Source organism: Hetaerina americana, unplaced genomic scaffold, assembly GCF_022747635.1.
Source record: "Hetaerina americana unplaced genomic scaffold, ioHetAmer1.1.p SCAF_2, whole genome shotgun sequence".
Lineage (NCBI taxonomy): Eukaryota > Metazoa > Arthropoda > Insecta > Odonata > Calopterygidae > Hetaerina > Hetaerina americana.
The window spans coordinates 73,626,939-73,643,327 of record NW_027286763.1 but is presented as its reverse complement, the minus strand read 5'-3'; the positions used below and the strand labels follow the sequence as shown (position 1 = coordinate 73,643,327).

At 42.2% G+C, this 16,389-nt stretch overlaps 1 protein-coding gene across 1 annotated transcript in view; it reads left to right on the top strand.

Annotated features, from left to right (window-relative positions):
- Positions 1 to 775: 775 nt before the first annotated feature.
- RhoBTB (Rho-related BTB domain containing) overlaps positions 776 to 16,389 on the top strand; it is a 169,622-nt gene continuing 154,008 nt past the window's right edge. The window contains exon 1 of the mRNA XM_071585577.1: positions 776 to 2,822. Coding sequence (XP_071441678.1) covers positions 2,805 to 2,822 — 18 coding nt within the window. The 5' untranslated portion in view covers positions 776 to 2,804. The remainder of the gene's footprint in view (positions 2,823 to 16,389) is intronic.

Here is a 16,389-nt window from a genome sequence, read left to right as displayed (position 1 = left end):
GCCAAGACCGGTGAAGGTTCCTCCCAAGTTTGAGAAGCGAGGCGTGCTCATTCGGATTCGAATTCCAAAAACACGAGGTTCAAGAATACAGCGCGGCGAGCGACGACGACCCTCGGGCAACGACAACTCACGCGGAGCGAGATCGAGACACTCTCGGGGAGGAGAGAGAGAGATGTAAAAGGAAATTTTCGTTGAAATTCCAGAAAGACATCTTTTCTTTAAAGTTTTAAGACCTCCTTCTCATCGGGATCGACATCCGATGGGTAGAAACCATCTTTTTGAACTCAAGACTGTTTCCTCTCCCTTCTTGCCTCACTCTCTTCCCCCTACAATTTATCTCTCTCCCTCTCTCCAGCACTCTTTTTTTTCCTTTCCTTCTCTTTCTTCTTCCTACTTCCAGCAAGCTTCTAAGGTCTTTCGTCGTCTGTTTCGAAGGGGGGAAGGTTGGGTGGGTTGAGGCGGAAGATGAGGGTGGGGGTAGGGGAACGCATGTGTGAGTAAATGTGTTGCGGCGGCTCGGGGGGAAAGGGGAGGAGGAGGGGAGGTCACGGAGCGGGATTTTCTGGGGAGGGGGCAAGGGGGATTGGGGTGATTGGGTGGAGGGGGCGTGGAGGTCGGTCGGGGTGGACGGGGGAGGGCGCGGGAGGGGGTGGTCGGGACGAGGAGGCGGGATCTCGCCGCGGTGGGGGAAGCGGGGCGTGCGATGGATGGCACGCTCTTCACCGCCCTCTCTCCCGCGCGCAGTACGCTGCTTGCATTCGCCGTCGTAGCCAGAGCGAAGTAGGTGCTGGCAAGAGAGAGAGAGAGTGTGTGCGTGTGTGAGAAAGGGAGAGATAAAAGAGCGCGGAGAGAGAGAGAGGTTTGGTTTTTATGGCCCTCCACTCCCCCAGTCCCCTCCGTCTCCCGCGTCAGTGTTTGTGTGTCCCGTTAGCGCGTTCGGAATAGGGCGTTTTATTTTTAGTCCTAGTCCACGTGGAATTCACGCCCACGGAAATAGCTCTTCTCTTTCCCTCATCCGCACAATCTCTCTTCCACACCTTTCCCTTGTCTCGTCGAGAGGGAGGTGATTAGGCCGCTTCGCCCAGAGACTTGTCTCTACACTTTGGTCTCCGGCTTCGAGAGGTGTTTTGTTTGGTTCTGTCGCCATTTTGTTTGTTGTTGTTTTCGTCGTTGGGGGAGCGAGTGGCGCATCGGGCAGCCGGCCAAGGCAGCGGTTCGTGGAGTGTGTCGGTGCGCCGAAAAATCCCTTGCGCGACCCCGCCCGGCCCTTGGAATCTCCGCCGTCCAGCCAACAAACCGTCGACGGCGAGGACACCTGACGGGCCCTTCCCCCTCCTACCACCCTTTTTGTGGACTGCGTGTGTTTTATCCGTCGAGTGTGGTTCCCTCCCGTCCCGACCGGAACCTCAGCGTCACCACGTGGACCGTGTCTACTAGCCCTTTTCGGCTCGTGTGCCTTCGCGGTTCCTGGAAGCAGGGCCGGTTCGCCCAGAGTCGTCACCGAGTCATTCTCGCGGGTCTTCGTCAACTGCGGAGGGAGGAAGAGGAAGGTTGTTGCGCGGAGTGTGGATGTGTGTATACGTGCGGAGATAATCCGAGGCGTTAATTACTTTCTCCACACCACTACACTTTCCGACTGTGGATAGGAGTTTCGAGAAGTAAACAAGAAGGGGGACTGTCTGGTTGGCTGGAGAGAAGTCGACGAAAGGCGAGAGAGGGTGAAGTGAGTCAAAGTAAGAAGACGGATGATCTTCCACGCTGCTCGCGTCACGTACATAGGGCACCTCGAAGGAAGGAGAGCGGACCCTTTTGAGGAAGAATTGGGATAGGAGGTCGAAGTAAGGGAAGCTGGTGGGGAGCCTGTACGCCAACGACCCCAACGTCCCCGTCTCTATCACTTCGCCTGAGAGGACTGTCTCGCGTTCCTTTTATTCCCACCCGACGAGGAGATAGAGGCGACTGACTGTTTTTATCTGTGTTTTCTCCCAGATGTAGTAGGGGGATCGGGGAGGGAACCTAGGCCGAGGAGAGCGGAGAAACGAGGGAGGAGCTCCTGTTTTAAGTCCCAGGACCCGCAGTGAGTAACGCGCGCTGCCTCCGACCAAACTTCTTTCCTTCCGGAGTTTATCGGGCCCCGTGAGCCGAGTCGTGTGAGACAGGCGCGAGTTCGCTGCGCGGTAGGCGAGGGCAGGCGTAGAAAGCGGAGGGGGAGGAGGAGAAGGAGTCTTCGGAGGAGGACCGCCGGCAGAATTAGGGACGAGAGGAGAAGACCGTGTATTCCTTTCGGGCGCCTCCAGCAGCCTCCTGAAATCTCCCTAACGGTGAAGCCCATCTCGCATGTATAGAGCCGAAGACGGTGAAGCCGCGTGGCGCGATACCGTCTGTCCGAGTCGCTTCCAGAGGAATCGCGGGAAAGGAGTCGGACGAATAGACACCTGCGTCGTCGCGGTGGACCAGAGGTGTCCCAGGACGAACCTCCGCGCCTACCGTTGGTCCTGCGGCTTGGGGCCACCGTCGTCGCTCCAGCGTGCTACGCGCAGATCCGCGGGGAGCAGAGCGGTCATCTGGCGAGGGAACGGACGGAGGGACCGACTGAGGAGGAAAAGCGGCTCAAAATCGCCGTCGCTGAGGAACCCTCGCCTCCTGGGCTGAGAGGAGAGGAGGGCGGCGAGGAGAGCTGGGAGGGGGCGTAACCCGTCCCGCGGACGTTTCGGCGGATCTCGCCTTGAGATTTTGAGCAAACGCACCGGTCTTCCCGAAGATCTCCCGTTTTCTTCACCCCTTTGGACGGATCAAGAAGCTGAATGAAACTGAAAAAGAGAGTAGGTGGTCTGTTGGTGGGGGAAACCAGCACGTCCGCGGAAGCGGCGATGGTGGTGGTGTAGTTTTACGAGGCCCCGCGATATTTCCTTCCCTTACATTGAAGCGTTCAGCTCCAGCGTCATTCCAGTCCGATTAGTATCCTACAATTCGAGCTTTGGGCTATTTCCCGAGAGATTTGACTATTAATTACATTATGCCAAGCATACATAAGGTACCAATCCTGAAGGCTTGTTTAAAATAGCCAGTCCATGCACTTGTTCGTGGAATTGTGCTCACATGTTGCATGCTGGTATTTACCAGAAAATTTTTAATTAATACTGTGCATAAATCACGAGGATAAAAAACGTATTTCGTCGCTGGCCGAGAATAATTTTGTTTCGAAATGATTAAAATATTAATTGATGATGAGTAACCTAATGGAAATGAACGCTTCAATTGAGTTAACAGTAAAAATTAATTAAGATTTAGCAGTGTACGTTACCATTAAACGTTCTTACACTATTCTTGCGTAAATGTCGGTGGCTCTGTGTCGGAGATGCAACCGTGATTTCTTTTTTTCATGAATTTTGTTCGTTTGCTCTGGGTGATATGTTCCTTCGGTTGATGATACATTATTTAAAAATCATATATCTGTCCCCGCTGCCTCAGCCCTCTGATAATTTCTTTTTACGATAACCTCTGGCACCGTTTCCTCTCTCAGAATTCGTTTTCACTATTTCATCTGCCTTTTTTCTATCGGTTGAACTCCTCCCTAATACACAAGAAAGGGCGTTCGGCGTCTTTTAATCATTTTACTCATGCTACATCGCAAAGTCGGAAGCAATATGTACTGTTTTTACGTTTGAACTCCAGTGTTTAGTACGGTACTTTTTTTTCGATTACACTGTTCAACATTGCTCCTGTCTTGCAAAATTTAAGACAAAGACCTCAATTGTCACTTCTGGAGTGATTTCATTATTCAGCTCCTTTAAGGAATGCCACTTTTGAGTGCAGAAAAACTTCCTGTTTAGTTTCCTGTGAATGAGTGGGGGAGCTGAAATTTAATATCTAAATTTTCAGTATTATTGGGGTTGGCGTAATGGTTATTATTAAATTCGAGTGATCCACCCTGAAAATTGAGATATCAGATGAGTCAAACACTGTTAAATCTGGACCTCCATTTACAAGGATTTTCTTTGACGAGAAATAACTTTATTCAGTAATACTGCGCGTAATTTAATGGCTAAACAAAAATATCATAGCTTCTTTGTATGCAACGAGTCCATGCCCTCATACAATTAGGATTAGCCTTGGTCCAAGGGCGTGACTTCTATCGCCATGGATGATAGTAGAGCAGCAAGAAATCCAGTGGAAAGAGAAAAAAGTAAGATTTAGCAAACCGAATCACGCCCCAAAAGAAGTAAACCCAATCCCATTGATTTCACCGCGCATGTAGTGATTTAGCCTAATTTTTTCATTTTAACTATCAAAAAAATATTTTGCGAAAGATTTCAGGAATAATTATCCATGAAAATGCTCGAGTTTAGTGAAACAAGTTGGATTTAATATTATTTTCTGAGGGACGTAAAGCCTGTTCATTGTGTTAGTTTCCAATCATTATGTATGGCATTCTTCAAGTATCGACCTCAGCTGTCTCTCACAATAATTTAGATTGAATTACCCACCAGGGAATCTATATATCGGATAAAAATAACCTTTATCGCCTGTAAAGACATTCATGAAAATTCACTGCTATGATTATTAGTAGTCACGTATAAGGAATAATGATTGAGTTTTAATATTCACTGGATTAAACTTGAATGAAGCGCTCTCGCTAGTCGCAAGGAAATATTTCTCATTCAGATTTTTTGTTTCCAACTGCCGCTTTGATTGTTCAGGAAGTAATTTGAAAGACGGGTGTCGACGTGAACGTGAAGTTTAAAATGACGTGGCGACAGCTACTGGAAGTTTGCACAAATCTCCGAAACATTGGCTTCATTCCTTAAGAATATCTTCGAACAAGCAAAGAATTTTATGCCACAGTTCAAAAATGAGCAGTAAATGAAAATGAATTCGGTAAAACAGATCGATTAGATAAAGCAGATGGGATCTGAAGACAAGAAAAATACACTCCCATCGGCGATCGAGAGGGCAGAATTTCAAATTTCCGGTCCTCAACTAGTCTGTTTTTTTTAAACTCCCAGAACTCACCCCATGTGACTTTTTCCTGTTCTCCAAACTATAAACCCTGCTCAAAGGAAAAAAATTTGCCACTATTCCAGAGATAGAGAAAATTTCGACGGAGGAGCTTATGAGCATTCCGGAAGAAGCGTTCCAAGGCTGTTCCAAAAAGTGAAAACACCGTAGGGATAAGTATATACTTTTGGGAAGAGACTAATTTGAAGGAGACCCTGATTAATAATTTATCAGTGAAATAGTTTTTTGTAATAAAAAAGTTCGATAAATTTTTGAACAAACATCGTAGGTACCTAGTACCCGGTCATTGGCATTTATCGCACTCGTCTGTGTCATGATTCCGCCTCCGTTCTTTTCAAAAGCCCTCGTCTCGCCCTTTCCCAACCGGAAAGATTACTCATTGCACCTTTGCTCCGCCTTCCGCTCCCAGCCGTTCATTATCACTCGCAGGTCGTTTCAGTGGAATCACATCCTTTCCGCACGGTCGTCTATTGTTCTGGCGGCGGCGACGGCGTGCCGCGCTGCCTAAAACTCTAGATTAAAGAGCACGATCAACTTGGCGCACAGCACCGTAGCCGACCTTGTGGAATATCCCTTTTGTTGGTGATATGCCCTAAACTAAAGTTTTTCATGACGAGTCTAAACTTTTAGTTTGCTGTGTTACCAAGGGTGATCGAGATCACTTTGAGATAATTTTAATTGATTCCGACGTGATATGGTGGAATTACATGCTGGAATAAGAATGAAATCGACACTTTTACGTAAAAACCATAAAGACTACAGCTAGAAGGGTTTCAGCTCACTTAACTATCATATGCTACACGATGCAACGACCCTGCTTGATTTTTTTACCCGGTAATGGATGGATGAAAAACTCGCCCTAAACAATTTTTAAAAATATTTATTGGACATGTGATAATTTTACTTAATTGTTTTTATACTCAGCATGACCTCATCTGGTTGGGCATTGCATCCACCATGGCGTCCCCCTCCGTCAACATCTCTTACAACGGTAGACACACACTTTCGGGTAGATATCTGAGTGCGAGAAGACTAGTAGGGGGAAAGAAGTAAGGCTAATTGAAATAAGACTTGGATTAATGGTAAAGTAGCGGAAGAAAAACTATTCGTTTCCCCTTCAAGGAACGGAATCCCCTCACTGATGACATCATTTTCTGCGGAATCCTTGCGGATTGCGATCTAGTCCTTTCCCTCCGTTTCCCATCTCCCAGCTCCTCACTCACTGATGCAAGCGCGGGGCAGGTGTGTCATCAGGCTGTCTCCTTGGGAGGTGAGCTGGGTGGAGTGAGCCGTTCTGCCAAAAGACTTGACTTCACCCTTTTCTGGTTCCACGTAACGTTGTCCCATCTCGCCTCCCTTCACCAGCAACATTTTGAAGCTTTGTGAAGAGCGTCGAGCACCATGCGAGAATTACCCTTGGGCGCGTCATTCTTCTCCTCTAACCCCTGGGGCAAATGGGCTATTGCTGTTAAAATACGCGGGTAAGTCAATAAATAGCTCGCAAAACTGGATAGAGGCAATAATAATCAAAGTAACTTCCTGAAATTTATTTCACTTTTCTGCGTATTCGCCCACATTCAGACGTCTCTCCTACCTCTTTACAAGTCCTTGATAAGCCGGCAGCAAACAAGTGTTTTGTTTGCTGTCGCAGCCAACAAGTAACCTCTACGGCCTACCGTGTAATCATTTTCATAACGTCGGCCACCCCAATGATTTTTTTTAGGGGCCCGAACCATCAGTGGGTGCTAAGTGGGGACTGTATGGTAGATGTTCCAAATGTTCCCAATGAAATGTTCGTAATAGCTCCTGCGTTTGTCTCCCTGGGGTTTGCGACTTATTTATTGACTCAGCCTCGTATTTCTAAACTCAATAAGTTTATGATGTATTGATAATATGAGCATTAAGCCTCAACTTCGGAAGTGCTTGGATGAATAAAGGCGCGCGCCACGAGTTTGAATTTTACGAGCAATTAAGTCACCGTAGTAAATTTTGATAGGTTAGGGGAGAATTTAAGCCGAAAGACACTGACGTTGTGAAATTCTCTCATTCATGGCAGGGGGTTGGTTACTTTCCCTGTGGAATCGTTTGGTTTTCAATTAAGTTCTAGAAATCAGAGAATCCCACCGCAGGGAATGAAGATGGGGTTGCCTAAGTTCATCTTCAAGACATTGAATCCGGATCATAACCGAATACTCAGCCCTCGGGACTAAAGTGCCACTAAATAAGTTGAATGGCTTATTTAGTCTCTTAAGTAGTTTTTGAACAGTCATTGAAAAGTTTCAGTGCTGCTTTCTTCTGGACTACTGAAAGATTTCTGTACAATGTAACATCCTCCAAACTTCATCGACTTCCAAGTTATAGTCATAGTATTCACCCTTTCCCAATTTGTTCATTTCCTACGGCATCGCCTTCATGTACAATTTATGTCTTTATCAGATTTCCCTCAGAAACTCCCCTAAGCCTATCAAACGCGTGACCATTTTTGTTCTTCTTTTTCATCTTAATTTTTCCTACCTTCTCTTTTTTTCGCATTGAAATCATCCAGTCTACCCCTTGTCCCACTTCCTCTGCACTGCCGTGAGTTCACAAGACATTCAGTATTTCAATGTATTGTTAAAAAAAAACGTCTTGCATTATGAAGATAATTTATTGGCAAGAATTCATTGTTAAGATTCTCGTACTTACTGGTCCTCTTCACTTCGTTCAAAATGTCTTCGAATCTCTTCCTTTGAGCTCACTTAACTAATATATTTCTTTCTATTCCCATTTCAGCATTACCATCACCTTTCAATATCCTCTCCTTCCGATTTTTCTTACCTCTTCATATTTCTCCCAGAAACATTGTATCTTTTCCGGTCGTACTTTGCGTTTCCTCGTTGGAACTCCTTTCACCCTAATTCATTATCTCCATTCTCTCATATATCCTCAAACCAAAATTCTCCAATCTACGCTTATATTCCCTTCACAAAAACAAAGCGTACGATGAATACGTACATACAATTTTAACCGTTTTGAATAGGAACTTCGTAAATTTCTCCATTGTTATTGAGCGAGACCGTCTCGAATGAGGGTTGATTTGATAGAACTTTAAGTTCCATATGATTATTTGCTAATATTACTTTTACGTCTCCTTACCAAAGTCCGAATTATATTCCCGCTCCTAACATCATTTCATTTGCAGGGTATATGACCCTTCATAGGATAGACTCAGTAGACATTGCTTTTGGTGACGATAAACGAAAAATATTATTCCAAGAGGAGTTGAATTTTTAAGGATCATGGAAATCACATGGCGTCTGAGAATACTCGTGAATGGCAACATAACCTGCAGTGTGAGAGCGGAATTTGAAGAGACGATTTTTAAATCGGACCGCAATAGTCTCTGTCATATATTTCGTCGTCATTCTATTTGTAAATGCTTCTCTCTATAAAAAAATTCTCGTCCATTTTCTGTAACGTAACGTATGAAAATATTTAGAGGAAATATGAAAAGGAACACACAGAAATAGGTATGGAAATACTGTAATTATGCATATTTACACATTGTAGAGTTTTTGACCAAAAGAGAGAGAAGGGAGAATACAAAGAACCTAATAGGACAATTCTATTGAGTCGAGACATGAATTCCTTTGTAAAACTTCGGAGAAAAACCCACTTAAAACAACTAGAAGAAGAGCCTCTGATTATAATCAAAGTCGTAAGAAATATGTATATTATACTTCAGGAAGGTCTTATTTGATGGTTTAATATACCCGTATACCAACTGGTAGAAAATGCTATGAAATAAAATCGAATTGTCTCGTCACCAAGAGTTGAATTGTCAAAGAATTGTCGTTGAGTTAATTCTGATTTCTGAAATTTATAATCTATCACACAATAGGAGTTCCTTTTATTTTTTATCTTCAATTCCCTATGCCCGATCTTCGACATCAAGTCTAACATGCGAAAGTATTGGAGAAGATAACTGATTTAGCCGGAATTTTTTATGACAAATTAACAGGCATCCCTGTTTCAGCAATGAGGTTAAGCGGAGTGTTTGATAAGAATCTACATTCCAAGCCTGATCTTTCTCACGCTCAATTGTTTTCATGTTATGCCCACCTCCTCCCAATCATATCTTCTCCATAGAGCGCAGTGTTTTTTAGGACTCTGCATATGTGCTGGCATATGTCAGGAACGTAATCAAAATTTTAAGGTCATATTTTTTAACCCCATTGACCACTCGTATTTCACAAACCTTTCCCAGTGTCGACTTTGCTGTATTAATTTTTTCGTTCCTGTAAGACGCTGGTTGCATAAGATTTGTATGCCCGAGTTAAGGTAACAAACGCTATGCCACTCGCGTAAAATGTCGCAACGCTCGCTAAAAGGAATGAATTTTAATTGGTCCTCAGCGGATAAACGGGGCTCCGTTTCTCTTTCATCTCTTTGTCTCTCTCGACAGCGTCAATCGAGGACTAAATGCGTTCAGTTGCAATTAATTTGTTCGTTGCTTCGAATTACAAGAAACAGCGCTCTCGGTTAGCTTCTTTGTGGCATTAGGGAACTTTGGTGCCCGGAAAGGAGCGCGGAGAGAATTATACTCACAGGGATGGTCCGAGGAGTCTTGCAAGGAAACACGCACCCGTTTAAAGCCGGCATTAATTTTTTCATTTATTGATACTTGGCTCCTGTATTGGCTCCTTTATACGTGAGTGGAGCATTTGTGTCTTGTGCCTCAAGATGCTAACGGAACCTTCCTCTGCGGTGTACAAACTGAAATTCCACTCTCCTTTAGGTAGGTAAGTTACAAATGAAATGACAGCAAGTGCGTTGAATAAGATTTTATGTGAAAATTCTTGTTGAACTGAATTTGTTTTAAAAAGATTCGATATAGCCGGGTCCCTCGGAAAGGGGAATCGATTGATGCTTCCCCGAGTTTTACTACTGAGGGTAAAAGTACAACTATTGTACTTAAAAGTAGTTGTATTGCTCATTTAACTAGCGATTTCTTCTGAATTTTCTCCCCCTGGAATTACTATGCCATTCTGATGTGATGTGAACGCGTTCGCTTTTGTTACGTGAATGCGCAGCTAAATCAATTAAACTCCAATATAATTTTATCTTGATTAATTTTTGATTATTTTAATTTGTTCGTTTTTGTATTAATGATTTCTGAGCTACATGCACCATTTTAAACTTATCCTAAGACACCTTTGTCCGTCATATTCGGCGTGAATCACTATTTTCAGTTATTGGTGAAGTAATTATAACATCGTCATCTACACTATTTCATCAGTATGATTGACTTACTGCAGCCCTTCATTCTTCTATATTGAGGGTTAATTCCCTCCTTCCCCCTGAAACCCTCTCTGTTTTATGTCCTTCTTACTATGTCCTATATACTTGTCTCTTGGTCTTCCTCACGGGACCTTACCTTCAATTTAACCTTCTATTATGTTTTTATCTAATCCATTTTTCCACTGCTTTTTGTCCAATTCATCAAGTTCTTCTTTGCCGTAGAGTTCTGTCTGTTTTTGGTCCTTTCCCCTTCTGGTCTTTCATATATAGTACTCCACTTTATCTGTCCATTTAATCTTCAGCATTCTCCTCCAGCGCCATGTTTCAAATGTTTCTATTCTCCGCTGGTCCACTTCACTAATGTCCATTTGCTCTGTTCCTTATGCTGTGCATACACGCTATATCTCAATGCAAACGTTTCGACGAACCGTATCATTATTTGCGACGCAAAGTTCTTTGAACGTAGTAGTTGATTCTTTTTTTAACACCTTCTTAACTTAAGCTAATCTTTGCATGATTTCGGTCAAACGAAGTAATGATCTATGCATTACCACTTAGATACCAGTCGTATCAAAGGGTAGCTCGTTAGTGAAAAAATGATAGTGAATGTGAACTGCCAAACGATGTCATGAGAAGCACAGCAAATAACGAGTGTTCTATCATTCTATGCAGGAATGATATAAATTCAATGGATACCATAAAATGATTCTGCATGTCTTTCGTTTTTCAATAGTTATATTATGGTTTTCATCGTTGAGATTATTTTCGCAAAATTCGTAAGATGTTGTCCCAGGAGACATTTTGGAATTAGCCTCCTTTTTTTGTGTGTTCCTTGATTCTGCTTCCATAAGTGCATTTTCAAGCGTCTTATTTTCCTCTTGGCTGGTCTCATTCGTCTTGATGCACGCGATACTTTTGCACAATTATGTCGATGACACATCCGTATCGTGACCAATATGTTTTTTGCCAAATGGAAAATCGCACGTATTTTATGTGTCTAAACGAATATCCTCCAGCGCTTTGGGAATTGCATTCCTGAGAGTTTAAATGTTGAAACACCTCCGTCTTCTAGATAATGATTTCTAGCAATGATTAAATTATTATTTTACTTTATTGCTGCAGGTGTATTTGAAATTGTGAGATTCTTCATTGCATGTACAGATCTACATTATTATAAAGTCCACTGCGCGAACATTGTTTCAAGATCCTAAAATTTGACAGTAATTATTCTATTTATTATATAATTTTATTTTGCCTAAAAGTTTTTGTCTCCCTCATAATATCATCATATCGGATATCAGATTGGATATCACGGATATAATTATCGGTAATTGGATGGGCGTACTGATCGTTGCTGCATTTCTTGCGTCGTTCAATAAGATATTATTTTTACTTTGTCAAAGCGAGGCCTGATGCAGTTTTATTACTTTAGAATAAACAATATAGTTGAATCGAATCGTAGAGTATTTCAATCATATTATTATTTTTGTTCTTAAAAATGCAATGCAATAATCTTTATTTAGGGACTCGGAGATAAAATAGACAATCATGAGCATGAATGAGTATTTAAGACGAAATACACACACGGTGATTCACCAATGAATGTGCGTCGTTGTGATTGAATGGGTAGCCTTTGAAGCAAAATGCATAAACGTTTCGAATATATAGTATATCAACCATGAGTGATACATGTATTGCAGTTGAATTTACACTTATTGAGTGAGACTTCCTGAAAACTCTTTACTTATCCCGTTATTGCATTCGGCCTGGCCGTGCCTGGTATGGGAAATGAATTACCCTTGAAATTGGTAAATGCTACCAAAAACAAATTGGTAGGCCTCTAAGTTCGTGTTCAAGCGAACATTATCTTGTGAAAAAATAAATGCAGAAAAGAATAACTTTGTTAGTGAGAATAATAGTTTATAGCCAGCAAAGCTCTGGGAAGTAGATTTATCGCAACCGCCTGTGGAGGTGGGGGATGGGTTAAACCAACGGATTATGACTAACAAGGGCGTCTATACCCTATGGGCGAGTCGCTCGCTGTAACTCGAGAGCAGGTGTTTATGTCCGCGAAAGATGCCGAGATCCTCTCCCAAGGTGATCCTACTCTCTCTCCTCACCCCACGTCGTTTCTTCGTGATCGTAAATACGTAGTATCACCAGATTGATGGGGGAGTTGAGATGTGAACGTGCGAATGTAATGAATCACTGAATGCGCGGACAAGTTGTGTGTAACTGCGGCGGACGAAGTATGAAAGAAATATAGTGCAACCTGTATGAGGCGGAATCTGCCTCGGATGGAAAGCTTCCAGAGCCGGAAGTATAGGAACCAAAATAAATTATGAATGTTTTATTCTCAGATAAGCATAAAGAAACCTCTGAAAGACAAAATCCGTGAAACTTGGAGGTAAAACATTCAGCGTAACCTCTATCGTTTCTATGAATCAGTTGCATTTTGAATCTGATACAGGCGAAATACATTTTTCAGGCTTTTTCAACTGTCTGCTCCTCCTGGTATTGTTTTTCAAAAAAACATTTTAACACCAAATTCGATAGTAAACCTCTTTAAATTATGTATTTTTCTGGACTTTCTCTTTTCATAATTTAATTAAAGAATGTATTTATAGCTTTCGTTTTTTTTAATTCGCAAGAACGTCCACATACATTGATTCAATCTTTCTAAGATGGAAAACCTGCATTTCCTGGGAAATCGTGGGTTCTCTCGCGATTCCGCTTTTCGCAGGTTTTGCTGTATTTACTATCTGTTGCTGGTTGTTGTTATTATAAAGGAGGAGAGCGGCAGTTGAGGTCATTTGTCGCATTAGGGTTAGGTGGAAACTCTGTTAGCGGTAAGATGTCCAGGGAATTGGAGAGATTAAAAGTTTGGGAATAAATCGGCGTTATCATTCGCCTATTGTTAACAGAAAGCGTCGGGGGTTCCACATTTTAATCATCCCATCAGAAGGACGGCTTAATCCGCTTTCTTCCCAAATCGGGCTAGGGGGATACTTAGATTCCTGCCATCGCCGTTAGCCTATTTCGTTAGGGATATTATTTTTTTAATTTTGTTGGTTTCGACGTTTTCTGTTTGCGGTCAGTGTGCAGCCGACGTTGCATCACGCCTCGCCCATTGTGCCTGCAGCTTATCTATCGTAAACGAACAGTGATAATGCTCGTCTATGCCAACATTTGTGCAAGGCACGTTCCTATGGCCAGCGAGTCACTTGAGTTCGCCTCGGAGACTCGAGGTTCTTCGAAAATTCGAGAGAGTTGTCGATAAATAGATGGGTCGAAAGATAGACCTGTTCTTTTTTCCCCATCTTTATCTGTGTATTGTCTTGATACCCCTAGAGGTACGCTTGTATTTGCCGAAACTATTCCTGGCTTTGTGATCTTTTTAATCGCCTTTGAGTTCGAACGATAGAGGACTGGCTAAGATAACAAGCTCTATAATTATTTTTCATTTTAATCGATAGTAGATTTTTGAGCCAGATTACGAAGCGTTTTCACCGGGCTCTTACACGAAACAAGAATGTCCACTCCGTGCATCCCTGTCCTTTTTTCTCTGGAACCCATCGCGCGATTTTTCACCGACGGGTACTTAATTTAATTAGTCGGGAAATGAATTATTTTTTTACAAAATTGCCTTGTACTGTTCTTTTTTTTTGCAGAGCGTATTGGAATAGTTCGATGAAATAATGGAGGCTGGGGTAATTCAGAATAAAGAGTTATAAATACCTCACGTATTTTAGAATAAATAGCAGTAATAGTTCTTATTCTACGGCTCAAATGAAGAATTACGTTTTTCTGCAACATTAAGGTCGAAGGCTCTGTATTAGAAACTCGTCGATTCGTGTTTATTTCGGAATGACTTTAATTTACAACTGTTTTAGTGCTTACTTAGATCACCAAATGTTTATTAACTTGATTAATAGCGAAGTTTACTGTATGAAATAATCAAGAAAATAAATTGATGCTCTTCTGTGTATGATTTATGCTTTTCATGCTCAATGCAGTTTACCCTTGCCTACAAAATGCCCATAACTAATGTTAAGTTGTTATAGCGTACATTCTCGTATGGGTATTGTGAGCCTGTAGTTCACACGACATTTGAAGTTGCTCATGTAGGCCCAGAAGAACAACGCTGAAACTGTCATTTCGAAAGATCAGGAAATTGATCCATCGAAAATTTTACTTGACATGGAGGAACGCTCGTCTTGGCCTAGCATCACAACTCTAAGTTTAAGAATAGATTTTTTTCTTGCGAAGTTCCGTGGACACCACTTCGTGTACCATGCATCTCCGATGTCTCCAGATGAATACGGGCGTTTGGCAATCAGTGAGAGCAGGAGAAAAACGTTAACAGGGCCATCATCGTTGATTAGCCCTGGCTTCGGATGTCGTTCCTTGACAATGTCACGCGTGGTGCTTGGTTCCAAGGCCGTCTTCGGCTAAAGAACGTCCGTGCCGTCAATGCCACGGGGCCCATCACTTGCGGGAGCATGCTTTCCACCTGCTGGCAGTGATGGAATTCGATCACCTGCGATGACGAAATCATTCATTCCGAGTCCGTTTTTGATACCTGAAGCCGTGATTAAGGTGCAACCGGAGATACTGAACTGAATCGTAGCGTACTTGATGAAATTACGTTAACTACTCGGCAGATCATCACCTTTCGAGGTTCTTCTGTCATCTCTTATCGGTGAAGAGATGACATACAAAACGATAATTTTAAGTCGGTTTTTGAATAAACAAATCCTTTTTCAGAGGAAATATTGTCCAAGTCGTTGCACCTTAATTTACTTACGTCACATACCATTCTTAAGAGTTTATTTTAATCGGTAACCTAAAAGTTGGAGCTATGCTTCAGGCAGTCCCGGAAAACTATTACCCTGTCATCGTAGACTTCGAAATCTCACGTGCTCACCTTTCGTCTCGTTTCATTTTTTAGCTCTCTATACTTTTCAGTCCTACTCTTGCCGCTTAAAATATCTATTTTTTCCACCCTGATATGCGGGTGTAATTATAACAGTGGATGAGTCGATGCATGGGATCATTTAGCCCCTGGAATTTCTCTCTCGATTAAGGAAAGACTCAGTAGTGTTAGTCAATGCAAGACCACTACTAATATACTTTTTACGCATAAAAATGATAAATTTTCTTATTTAAGTTTTGCAGTGGATGGGTGAATTTTTTATGATTTGCCTAACGCATATTCGTTTGTGACAAACTTCCACTCAAATCATGTAAGAAAAGAGCCAATGAATATGACTGTTGAATGGTTAGCGTCATTCGATGGTAAAATTTTTCTCAATCACGAAAGTTAAACAGAAATTTTGGACTGCACGTCATGAATATGCGAAGGCATTATAATATACATTTGAAGAAAAATTAGTTTTTTCCTGGCCGACAATAGTAGATGGCGGACGTCTTTATAGCTATTTCACAATGCCTCTTTCACAGTAGTGTACTTCTTGTAACTGCATTATAACGGATGTGGCGTTTCTGGATGCAGCTGAACTTTAAAACTTTTCGTTTCAATGAACTTACTGCTCTTAAGAATGTTAAGCCTCCGTAAATAAGTTCTCCCGAGAATGTCCATAGAAAGCTGCTCCAGTTTCTCCTTAAGTCCTCGTGGAAAGCCTTGGATGCAGGCCTGTATATTTCCGGCGAGGCGTTCTTTCATTTCGTAAATGATAATGGATTTTACATATTTTCTCTCATCTTTTCATTAAAAGCCAAGCATTTCGACGTACTCGTTTAATTTTCATCGAGAAAAGAAATGCAATGCGCCCAATGGCACTGGAGACTTCAGTTTCCTAGTTTACTCATATACGTACACTACATACTCATTAGATATAACCAGGGCTTGGAAAATGTAATAACATGATTGATAAGATTCGTCAAGGAGTGTACAAAATTGCTAATGATGATTTATACACTGCGCTCATCATGAATAAGTAAAATTCATTATCCAACTTTTATCGTGGCCTAATTAACTTTCACTAGCTAGCTATAAGTATTCTTTAGTTTTACAAATGAATTAATGTCTTAAACTGTGGGTAGTTTAACTGCACATATTAAAAGAAG